The 13557-nt window shown below is 35.4% G+C and overlaps 1 protein-coding gene across 1 annotated transcript; it reads left to right on the top strand.

The window, feature by feature from the left end:
• Positions 1-3638: 3638 nt before the first annotated feature.
• LOTGIDRAFT_136055 (hypothetical protein) lies at positions 3639-4514 on the top strand (the record flags this gene model as incomplete). Its single annotated transcript, XM_009046603.1, has 1 exon — positions 3639-4514. A coding segment is annotated over one exon (876 nt), but the record flags the coding sequence as incomplete, so codon positions are not given.
• Positions 4515-13557: the final 9043 nt, after the last annotated feature.

Raw genomic sequence — 13557 nt, forward strand, 5'->3', positions numbered from 1 at the left:
ATCTAGAGACTGTACAAGAGTCATCAGTTTCACCGAAGTCGCCTAAGAATAACAGTGTTTTAGAATCAAACTCCAAATACAGGAAGAGGCGCTCAAACGACTTCCGGTATTCCAATACATGCGCACATAAAATACCCCGCCTGAATAACCAAGCAGACGATAGTTATCGTTCTTTGAATTACCCCAAGTTATATAACCATAGTCCACAGTCGTTACATGATAAATTTAAAACGAAAAACGAAGAATTCCAGAATCTCAGTTTGATTAAACCATTGAAACAATACGATGCCTTTCCGAACAAAAGTTTCGTGAATTTTTATCAAATTCCATCCAAGCAAGTTTCAGACTCAGTTCACTATTACCCTTACAGTCCTTTTCCAAATGACAATGTCAAAAATGTGGACTTTTGGCGAGTTTGGTGATTGTTTTTGTTGTTGTTTTTTTCTATTAATTACATTATCATCCGTCCAATAATTTGCTTATTAAATTGCTTTTGCTTCATTAAATTTTGAGAGTATTATTACCACGACACCCGTGTCCATCAATCCGTATGTTACTGAATTCAAAGTATGTGTTTTTGTCGTTCATCGCAACTCTTCATGTGATTGAAGACAGAGGCATTCTTTTTTCTGATATCCCACAAAATATAATTATCAGACTCCCCTACCACCTAGCATGCTGTAATCGTAATATATTGAGTCTCACCTAGCATGATGTGATCGTTATATATTGAGTCTCACCAAGCATGATGTGATCGTTATATATTGAGTCTCACCGCATGATGTGATCGTAATATGTTGAGTCTCACCAACCATGATGTGATCGTTATATATTGAGTCTCGCCTAACATGATGTGATCGTGGTATATCAAGCCTCACCTAACATGATGTGATCGTAATATATTGAGTCTCACCTAGCATGATGTGATCGTTATATATTGAGTCTCGCCTAACATGATGTGATCGTTATATATTGAGTCTCACCAACCATGATGTGATCGTAATATATTGAGCCTCGCCTAACTTGATGTGATCGTAATATATTGAGTCTCGCCTAGCATGATGTGATCGTAATATATTGAGTCTCATCTAGCATGATGTAATCGTAATATATTAAGTATCACCTAACATGGTGTGATCGTAATATATTGAGTCTCACCTAGCATGATGTGATCGTAGTAATATATTGAGTCTCACCTAGCATGATGTGATCGTAATATATTGAGTCTCACCTAGCATGATGTGATCGTAATATATTGAGTCTCACCTAACATGATGTGATCATAATATATTGAGTCTCACCTAGCATAATGTGATCGTAATATATTGAGTCTCACCTAACATGGTGTGATCGTGGTATATCAAGCCTCGTCTAGCATGATGTGGTCGTAATATATTGAGTATTAATAAATATACCACAGAAAACAATTATCTATCCTAACTATCCGAAAGGAATATCGAGTTGACAAACCCAGTCGTAGAGGCGTATTAGTTGTTCTTGATAGCACTTATTATAGTGGAGCTTAAAATCAAGTTTAATGGCTTTTATAAGCGTTTACATGGTTAAGTACGATTCCATTTCATTTACAAATAAGGTGCAGAGAAGTTGGACGTAATAATATTCTCTATTCTTAATAAATGTTACCGAAAGGATTGCAGGATGTTAAGCCCCAGTCTTCATCATAAGGTACTGAAAACTGGGCCGTTAAACTCAGTTTAACCCAATTAATATCCATTTAATCCCGATAACCTCCGGTCAGTGATGCAGGCCGGGGAGACAAACATAGAAAAAGCGTCTAGTCTTTCGGATGGTACATTAAACTAAGGCTCCATGTGTCTACAGGTCGTGCACGTTTAAGATTTCCCGACAGTTGGAAAACGAAAAGAGAAGGCTTACACCGCTGTCCTGGCTGTCGCTGCCCGTCTTCATTAGTTCAGATGGGTGAAGAAAACTAGAGGTAATATTCCAGTTGATTAATGCTGCTGATAAAGGATACAAACAATCTATTATTCCAATTCTCCAGCGGAACATTAGTATTCAGGTAGGCTACAATGCCCAGAGTCTGTAAGAGATTTGATATGAAAAGGAGCTAGTTATTAATGGTAAATCAATTTTTCTCGAACTCTGAATACTGCTTACATTATATATTATTCATCATCGGGAGTTATCCGCCTGAATAAACCTTCCTAAACAAAATACCTATAGCTACTGCACGTGTAAATAATTGAAATATCTTGTTGTCGGTTGACATCTCAAAAACAAAACTTCGTTTCCACTGAAATCTTAATTGTTACTACAATCTGAACTCATTTAAAACTGTTAAAGAATGGTCTCTGACCGACCAACGAACATCGGTCGAATGGCCAACCGGAAGTAACATATAGCAAGGAAGTGGACATTATTAATATTATGGAATACCATTTTTCCTCAAACGAAACGAAACAAATTTTATATAAGTAATAATATTTTTTCGATTATCTATTTCGCTCCGTAATATTACGTCCATTATAAAAAAGCAATGCCTGTTTCGAGACTTCTGGTTGACTACTTGGTCTATTGGTATCCGTCCAAGATGAAATTGATGCTGAAAGCCTGATTTTGAGTAATTTTGAATTAGAATGTTCTATTTGACGAAAGTTGGTACATTAAACCAATGCACTGGACAATTATAGGACATTTACTTGCTTTCTTCTGCTTAACGGCTAAGGCTCGACGCTTAGGTTCGGCTGATTCCACATATTTTCTATTTTGTGAGGTCTGGAAGTCCGTGGACTGATTTTTTTTCTGAGATTCCATATCCAAAGCAAGCTACGTCAAGATGAGATGACCTCTTGTGTATCGGAGATTTTTTCACCAAGTCAGAATGGTTGGTAAATCCGATTGTATGATCAAGAAGATGAAACGCTGTATTGAAGCATTGAAACGATCCACTTGGGAAAGTGTAGATTGTTAGAGATGACAATATTACGATTAAGAGCTAAGGCAAGGAAGCTCTACTTTCACTTCCACTTGAACGGTTGCGTACAAATATTAACTTCTGAGCTTCAGTTGGAATAACTAACCAAGTAGAAATGTATAATTAGCGTTCATGATTCCACATATAACTTATACTGCGTGACATCTTTACAATATCAAACTATAACGAACTGTGTCTAATACCTTGACTTCAATAATCAGCTTTTTCATATTTCTGAAGTTAGTAAATGCAGCGATTGGATTGAATTGCACGCAACTGAACACAGCCCTCGATTACATGCACTGTAATTGTCTCTGTCGAGGGTTTTTGATTGTCTATATTCGCTAAACTTTTCTCTTTTTATTAATCCTTTCAGGATCTTTGATCGATTGCATTACCCCCCTTTCCCCTATAAATCCCTACTATAACCCCCCCCCCCCCCTCCCTTCCCCCTATAAATCCTTACTATTATCCCTCTTCCTCTGTGTAAATCCGTACTATTTCGTGATTTTCTTTTAGGTTTTCTCTGCAATCTTCTTCATGTCGAAGAATATAGCCTGACTGAATAGAGCGACTTTAATTATAATTGTCCAAAATATTATGCTACAAAGTGCCTCATTAACCTTCTGGGGTAATTACCCCAAGGTTAAAAAAATATTTCTTTCTTTTGTTTTGTCTTGATTGTAATCAAGGTTTTGCCTGTGATCAAGGTTTTAACTGTAATCGGGGTTTTAACTGTAATCAGGGTTTTATCTGTAATCAAGGTTTTAACTGTAATCAGGGTTTTAACTGTAATCAAGGTTTTATCTGTAATCAAGGTTTTAACTGTGATCAAGGTTTTGCCTGTGATCAAGGTTTTAACTGTAATCGGGGTTTTAACTGTGATCAAGGTTTTAACTGTAATCAAGGTTTTATCTGTAATCAAGGTTTTATCTGTAATCAAGGTTTTATCTGTAATCAAGGTTTTGCCTGTGATCAAGGTTTTAACTGTAATCAAGGTTTTAACTGTGATCAAGGTTTTGCCTGTGATCAAGGTTTTAACTGTAATCGGGGTTTTAACTGTAATCAAGGTTTTAACTGTAATCAAGATTTTACCTGTAATCAAGGTTTTAACTGTAATCAAGGTTTTAACTGTAATCAAGGTTTTACCTGTGATCAAGGTTTTAACTGTAATCAAGGTTTTAACTGTAATCAAGGTTTTGCCTGTGATCAAGGTTTTGCCTGTGATCAAGGTTTGAACTGTAATCAAGGTTTTACCTGTGATCAAGGTTTTAACTGTAATCAAGGTTTTGCCTGTGATCAAGGTTTTAACTGTAATCAAGGTTTTAACTGTAATCAAGATTTTACCTGTGATCAAGGTTTTAACTGTAATCAGGGTTTTAACTGTAATCAAAGTTTTACCTGTGATCAAGGTTTTAACTGTAATCAGAGTTTTAACTGTAATCAAGGTTTTAACTGTAATCAAGGTTTTAACTGTAATCGAGGCAAGGTTTTAACTGTAATCAAGGTTGAAAACCGTCAAATCATTCGGATACCAGGAATGTTTAAAATGTTATGACACAAATAAAGATAGCTTGCCAGGCAAGGTAACATACACCCACTGGCAGCTGTCAGAAATGATTAAACAGTCTTTAGTGACTACAGGGTTGCACAATATAGCTAATAGAGTGAAACGTCAAGTCATACACGATATTTCGGTGAAATATTATCCGATCATCGCGAAAATCGATAGGGATCATCTTCATAATGACATTGACATACAAAATAAAAATCAAAAGAATCTGTAAACAATTGTAGCCTGTAGAGTGAGCACGAGTTGCACAATATAGCTAATAGAGTAAAACGTCAAGTCAGACACGATATTTCGGTGAAAAATTATCCGATCATCACGAAAATCAATAGGGATCATCTTCATAATGACATTGACACACGAAATAAAAATCAAAAGAATCTGTAAAAAATTGTAGCCTGTAGAGTGAGCACGAGTTGCACAATATAGCTAATAGAGAAAAACGTCAAGTCAGACACGATATTTCGGTGAAAAATTATCCGATCATCACGAAAATCAATAGGGATCATCTTCATAATGACATTGACATACAAAATAAAAATCAAAAGAATCTGTAAAAAATTGTAGCCTGTAGAGTGAGCACGAGTTGCACAATATAGCTAATAGAGAAAAACGTCAAGTCAGACACGATATTTCGGTGAAAAATTATCCAATCATCACGAAAATCAATAGAGATCATCTTCATAACAACATTGACATACAAAATAAAAATCAAAAGAATCCATAAAGAACTGTAGCCTGTAGAGTGAGCATGAGCCAAATGGGAACGGACGGACGGACGGACGGATCGACGGGTGATTACAATATACGCCCATCTTACGTGTGGGCGTATAAAAATGGCGATAACATTGCAAATTATAGACTATAGGCGTAGGAGCGGCACACTGAACATTTCGAAAAAACGAATGAAGGGAAAGGCTGTAGGTATGTCGCCTAGCAGGGGTGCGAAACCTTTCCGCTGCCCCACCTCTACTCCTGCATTTATTATTCCTGTAAGTTATTGATCAGCAGAACGACGAGTTTTCTTAATTAGTTCCCTATTATGCCTCGTTATTCCACTCACCAATTAAAACACTTTGATTGCACAATAACTTATAAATATTTGATAGTTTTATTCGCTTTCTGAACCTAAACAACGGGTGGGAAATATCGAGTTTTCTCAACTTGAAAATCCTTCGTTACTATCAAGTTATTGAAGCGAAATGGAGTTTTACATCCTTTTTCTCAGGTTCTGTGCAATAATGACGGGTAACAACGAAACATGCATAGGTGTACGCGCCGAAGGCCTGTTGGGGCGTGGAGGTAGGCTGGTTTGCCCAAAAATTTTGATGGATTCAAAGGTCGAAGGCGAAGGCGCGAGTCTGCGAAAACACTACTAACTCGAGGTTTTTTCGGTCGCTGCTCGAAAAGATAATATTTATTATTTGATATTTTATTTATATAACATTTGCCCCTACCCCCTCCTGTCTCCAACACCTGTAGAAGCATGTGTTTTAAGGATGAATTTTCATGCGAATTTAGTAATCGACATAAAATTGACATCTTTTTCTGCAGTTGGCTAATGTACCCCAAGTTGGGAAAGGCCCCGTATTCTCAAAACGATCTTAGCGCTAGGATGTCCTAAGTTCTTATCTTCTAACATTGATTCTAGGGTATCCTAGCGCTAAGATCGTTTCGAGAATATGGGGCCAGGGTCCCATTCTGACTAGGGTACTCGACAAGGTCATACAAAGCTGTTATATAAACTAAATAGGCCCGTTAAAAAGATTTTTTTTTTATGAATGAAACTTTAGGAGGGGAGAAAATTATAAAATTTCGTGCGATTTTATGAATGTAAAAATTTCATCGACGCTTTCAAATATTTTTCAAAAATTTTGGATGAAAGGGTTTACAAATTGTCTTTGATAATAAAGTGTAATACATTAGGTCTATATCGCTATACTGTGTTTGGTTTGAAAGGAAAACAGCATATGGCAAGCGAGCCTATAGTATAAGGTTGGGTTAGCCTCATTTACGATACAAAGTATAAACTATACAGGGCGACTTTCATTCATAAAAATAAGCGTGTGAAAAGATGAAGGTTAATGTCTAAACTATACAGGTCACTAAATTATAAAAATCCACCCCATTTTAAAATCTTAAACAAAGATTAGACGCTTTTAAAATTGCCTTAAATTTGTACGAAGCCCATTGACTGGTTAAAAAATATAGCATGTGTTCAATAAACCGAAACGAAAATACATTATGTTATTTAACGCCTTTAGTGAAAAAAATTTTAATGTATACTTTACATCCTTGTGCACGCTGTAAATTAAATTTTGAACAATACAAGTTAAAAGCTATGAATTAACAGTGATTTATATTTGATATTTTATTATCTGTAGAAGATTTTGACACCAGTAGATTTAAATCCAGGTAAAAGCGTGAAAACTGTTTTAACATATATATGTGTATTGGTATTATTGGTTTCTGGGGATCGCATAGCTTCTATTTGAATATTTATAATGGTATTATACGTAGAAGTATATTATTAAGTAGTTATCAAGTATGTGAACTCCTTGAAAGAGATGTAAATCGGTTCCACTTTAACGTTTGGTGAAAATGTCCCCTGATTACGTCTTGATGCCAGGCCAACATGCGTCAAATTGGATAATTTTGGGCACTGTTATATATTTTATGATGTCTGTTCATTGCAAACCAAACTTTATTTATATTTATCAACCATACGAAAATGACAAATTGACAACTAATGTCACATTATAGCAGTGGTTCCCAACCTTTTTCAGCCTTCTCACCGCCGTAGCAATCACCCGGACCTTTCACACCCCCAAAAATTTGTTTCATCCACATTTCCAGCATGTGATGATGTGAAGTGCTCTTTCAAAATAAATTCTTCTCCTAATCCTGTTGGCCACACCCCTGACACCCTAGTCCCACACCCCCAAGGGGTGAAAACACTCCAAGTTGGGGACCGGGGTTTTATAGTATAATGTGACAATTGTATAATGTGAGTTATTCCTTAGCAAGTATAGTTAATTAAAATCTTTAGAGATAGTTAAATAAGAACTCAAACTACTTATAATTCAGTACCAATTATTAATGTAGTTTGTCTTTTATTCGTTTTTTTTTTTGCATAATTTTGTTCTCTGAAATTGTATTTTTCATTCAGATTTTGAGAAATATGAAGATAAGAAGATGTGGAAGATCGAAATTACAGGTTTACTGTTCCATTGCTCAACTCAAAATCTTCACGGTCAGTATCAGTCAGACTTTCATGCGACATAGTGGAAAGCGTTCAACGAGATTTCTGGAAAAAGTTATAGAAGATGGCAATTGTGTATTGGTTGTGTGATTCGATAATACCTTCGGATTTTTCAACCCAGTTTCCCCCTGTCAGTGATGCAGGTGAGAGGGGCTGACATAGCAAAAGCGTCTAGTGTGCGGATGGGACTATAAACCGAGGCCCCGTGTGCTACAGGCTGTGCACGTTAAAGATCCCTCGACAGTTGGAAATCGAAAAAGATCAGGCTAATGCCGCTGTCCTGGCAAAATTACCCTCATTGCACCCTGCATGGCGTTGTCCGTCTTCATTAGCCAAATTTTCATGCGAACATTAGAGTTTCGTCCCTTGAAATGAATCAATTCGATAAGTAAATATTCATGGAGTCAGTATACCCATTGCCACTTTGTTGTCTGATTTTTTAAAGAGTTTTATCCCCTGAATAGGAAACGCAAGACTTAAAATTTATATTTTTCATAATTGTATTTCTTCAATTAAAAAATCGCAAATTATTTTTGTTGTTTCGTATTTCCATCGAACAGAATCTAAAAAAGTCAAATGATCCAAAAATTAGTTCGTCTAACTAGTCAACCCTTGGGAAGAAACTTACATTTTCATAATTTGGCTTCTTATTCCTTTCAATTTTCAAGATTCGCAAATTACATTATCATTATTATTATTATCCTGAGCTGCAAAAAAAAAAACAATGAATAAAGTGTTTATTTTGTTCAAAAAGTTATGTATATGGATAGATTTATTGACTATTGTTTTAAGTTGTATCGTTAAATACACTGTATTTTTTAGTTTTTATCGTGCTAAAATTTCGAGACCATGGTGCTTTAAGAATAACCCGAATAATCAAATCAAAAGAGAGTGTAGACTCTCGATTAAAAATAAAAAAAAACAACCATATGTACGACAGAAAAGGGTACGAGACGTCGGTTCCATCGAAGATAAACACTAAATGCAGGAGCAGCGCCAAGTTGTTTCACTGTATTTGTATTGAATAACGATCTGGTGTTGAAGAGTGAGAAGAACGCCAGTTGGTAACTGGTTCATATCGACAGATTCTACTCATAATCAATGGTGTTTTATCTGACTTCTTGAAACTAGAGCGGGGAAAGAGACAGCTTTATTCGTTTGTATATTAGTCTTTAACAAGTTCACGATAGTTCCATTGGGGTGTCCTTTCTATGTCGTATGGTGCAGCACCTTGTGGATTTAGGCGAGGAAGACTGTTTAAAATATGTTATATTTCAATACAGCTTGATTCCTTGCTCTTTCATCTGCACTGAAAATTACATAATACCATTGACCATTTAAAGCTGAGCTCAGATACACTGGCGATTCAAACCGTCTCATCGAGCTATTGCAATCGAAATGGCCAAACAATTGAGAGACTACCAGCAACTGTGATCACTTATATGGTGACTCAGGTTGACTAGATGCAATTGTTGAGTTGGAAGATGAGCAACTGAACAAGTGACGACAATTGTGAATTTTCATTTATCAGCGCTCTTAGGTTTGCTAAATCAGCAATGGGTAAGATTCTTCCACAAGTCGCCAGTAGCAACTCTGATTGGTGGATAGCAATAACATCAACCAATCAGTTCTTGGCGTTCGCAAATATCTCAAAGGATCTTTCTTACTTGCATATTTAAGCGTGCAATTCCCTTGACTTGACTATGATTGAGCGCTATCTTTAGAACTCTTGTGCTACACTCAAGACGTTTTTTAGCTTTACAGTAAAGAACTTGTTTGTCTTTTATATTAACAAGTTGAAAAACAAAATTCAATCGGAATGAAAAACATGAGTAATCATTCAAATGTAAAGAAACAACATAATATGTTTCATTAGTAAGAGACAGCATTGATCGCCCCTAGCTGAATCAAGTTAAATAAAGTCACCGAGTTGTCTATTCACCAGGCTTTCTATGCTTGTTGACGAAGAATAGAAGAAAGTTGTCTGTTTAGACTGAGATGGATTCTCTTGATTGAAAACTATCGTCGGTTTTTTCTTGTATCTTTAAGCTTCAGTTGAAAGACGAAGAATGAAAAGTCGAAGTTTCTTTACAAGTGTAATTAATTGCTCTCTATTTTATCTCTATGATAATTAACTGGAAATATGGTCTGAACGGTTCAAAATAGTACAACGTGGTACAATGTAGTACAGTCTGGTACAATGTACAATATTCTGCAAAATAAAGAATAACATTATACTACGCAGTACAAAAGCAAAACTTGTACATGTACTTAGTACAACTTTACTATACATCTATGTTACAATATAGTACAACTTGATATTTAAATAACATAGTACACTGTAGTACAACGTGATATTTAAATAACATAGTACAATATAGTACAACTTGGTACACTGTGATACATTATGCAATTTGTAATAATACTTTACAACATGCAACCGCGTTATCCAGTGTGGTACAATATCATACTATAAAATAAACGTTCACTTTAGTACAGCGTTGTTCAACGTAGTACAGCGTTGTATAATGTTATACAATTTGGTACAATCTGGTACTAAATGGTACACTCTGATGCATAATAATATACAGAATGCCACTATGTTTCCCTGCGTGGTATACAACACAATACAACGCAGTAAAAGACGGCAAAATGTGTAGCACTATGTTAAAATAGCAATGGGGCACCACATGATACACTGAACAGTACAGCGTGGAACAGTGCAGTACAACATTGGGCATTATACATAGTTGTGTACATTATTGTTAAATGTGGTGTAACGAGATACTGGTGGCTCAGAATGGTACAATGTGTGGTGCACCGTGGTTGGGTTCAATATTTTTAATAAACATGTAGTACAATGTGGTTCAATATTGTCTATATGGTACAAGGTAACGCTCAATTAATGTACAACTTGCAATTTGTCACGGATGTAAACTAGACGATAATTAGAAAAATTGTCACACTCTGTTTTTTTTATGATGGATTATTGTATTAAAAGAAAATGGAGTCCCACATTTATCTATCAGAATGAACCAAATGCCAAATATTCATTATTAGCTATGTACCCTCCCATTCCAGTTGTAGGTATGCCGAGTTGACAAACCCAGTCCGAAAATGGCATACTGATGTAAAGTTATATTAAAAATTGTAGCAAGAATGAGAATTTAAAAAATAATAAAGAATGCCAGATCCAGAATAAAAAGAAGTTGTTAGTAAATCCGAAAATGGCATAAAGTGGTTTAGAAAGATATATTTGGAGAGAAGTTTTACCATATAATAGCAATATAGAAAATTGTGGCGAGATGGAGAGTAAAAAAGCTGTTAGAATTATTGCTATGTAAAATGGCGAGATAATAATAGTGAACTTTAAAATGAACAGGATATAGATTATTACACTGTCAATTTACAGGAGAGAAAATATCTACATCAACTCCCTTATTATCAATATTACAATGATTTATATCATATAAACACGGTAGATAAGACAGGGTTAAAGCCAATGATAAACCGGGGCATGCAGTGTGTAATGGGGCAAATTTGCTTTCTGATACATCATACACACAGGGAGAGAGTGACATGGAGTTTTACGTCCTACGTATGAAGTATATCATATACACACGATGAGAAAAGTGGGGTTAATGATAGTTGGAAAACGAGTTAAAGGAAGTTTTACTTCCTACTTTCCCACACTAGAATGGTGTAACGAGTCATATTTGCTGTCAAGTGGAACTGTCGAGTAATCGATGGTAACTGTTAGAAACTGGAACAGGTTCCCTCCAACCTGCATCACTGTCAATCATTTCAAATAAACCCGGTTGGGTCACATTACTCTTTGCTGTTTGAACGCCGAGTTATGGTGTATTTCAGTACAAATTCAGATAAAAACAATATCCAATATCAATTTATCAACACCACACATTTGAAAAAAATGTAAAAAAAATACACCGGAATTAGTTTCATCAGTTATATTTATTTATTACTAAATTAGTGACGATATAAAAATACACGGCGTATCTGATTGTGTTATATCAGATAACAAGTTGTCAGCAAATTTTATAAACATTTCCTTTGACCTTACACATTGTAAAATTTTAATATCAAATTCGAATTGAATGAACGATGATATTGACTTTATTCCGGGCAAATATTTGAAATATCAATGCCAACTAACACTATAAGCTAAGTGGACTCCTTGAAAGTGATGCTGATTTCATAAACCTAAATACCAAATAGTTAACTGTTATCTATTAGTATATCTATAGGTATATCGTCCAGGATTGAACCCTGGACTCTCAGGCTACCCAGCAAACCACCACAGTGTCTAGGAATTATGTCCAAATCCTGTATACTAATTGCTATTAATATACATGTACTATTCGTTTTTTAAGTGAATTTGAAGTTTACATTGATGCAACTATAGAGAGTCCAGTTTTTTCACTAAAACATTCAGTTTAAATTCTTAGACTATTAATAACATGTATGATATGTTCGGTTCGGTGTAGAACAACTAATAAAAATAAAGGTAAGTATATCTAGAAGATGGAATGAGACGTATGGCCTCAGTTTACAGACAGTGCTGCTAACAGATGGTGAGGGATGTTTATAAATATCTCAAGTATTCTACCCATAACAATACAGTATTATTATTATATATACCGAGAATATTGGCCAGGTATTTCAAACTATTTCTTCTTCACCATCAAAATACTTCAACTGTGAAAACATCCTCCAAACATGTTTATGTTAATTCGCTAACAACTCAGAAATATGTTACAGTCAGGTTTTGAACCACAGGGCCTTGATCTCTTCCACTGTCTTAGAGTGGCAGCTGCAGAACTTATGATCTGGATGAGCTATTTTTCCGAATGTCTTTTTTCCACTGTGTCGTAGTTTGATATTGTATCTTGTAGGCCTAAATCGGGTAAATCATCAATCAAAATGTAAAACACTCCTTCGGATTTGTCAAAATGAAGGACAACCACCTGTATGATCGCCTCTTCCATCGATTGAACTATTTTTCGATCCATACGAAGAAAGTGGATGTGGTAGTTCAACCTACTGGACTGAATATACCAAATTATCGTGAAATTTACATAGACATTGAAGCCCCTAAAATGATCCTATCCTAAAATCAATTGTGACCGTGTTCCTCACACCATCAATAACATACATCTTGTAGCCATAACAACTGTCCTGTACCTGTTTTCTGTCGGCGAGTTATAACATTGATACCACCTCGAACAGACATCGTTCATTAGTTAATTAAACAATATAATTAACATCTCAACGAGAATATAACACTATCTTGAACAGGTATATGAAATATGTTTTCATTCTTTAGTCTAAATAGAAGTAAACAAGTTCAATGTGAACAACTCACCCCATAAAGACGTAGAAGAAATTAATGTCTGTGTCGTGGAACCGATCCGAAACAGGGCATGTATTATGTAAACAGCTCATCACAATGAAATATATCAATATCTACAAACGAATTTAAAAGGGCTGTAAAGAGGTTTTCTAAATCTATGAGTATCGGTACCCCGATGGCATCGATTGTGTTTCTTGGTTATAAGGGGGGCATTATTCGTATACTATACAACCCATACATATCACAGGGACACGAAATCATATCATGATTGCTTTTTCTTCTTAAATCCAACACAAATCATGTATATCGTTAAAGAATAGATACCAACGATTCCATAATCAATAATCATAAAACATGCAACACATCATAGGCACTCGAAAAAATAAAAGGGTCCTCAT

This window comes from Lottia gigantea, assembly GCF_000327385.1.
Source record: "Lottia gigantea unplaced genomic scaffold LOTGIsca_103, whole genome shotgun sequence".
In the NCBI taxonomy this organism is placed as follows: domain Eukaryota; kingdom Metazoa; phylum Mollusca; class Gastropoda; family Lottiidae; genus Lottia; species Lottia gigantea.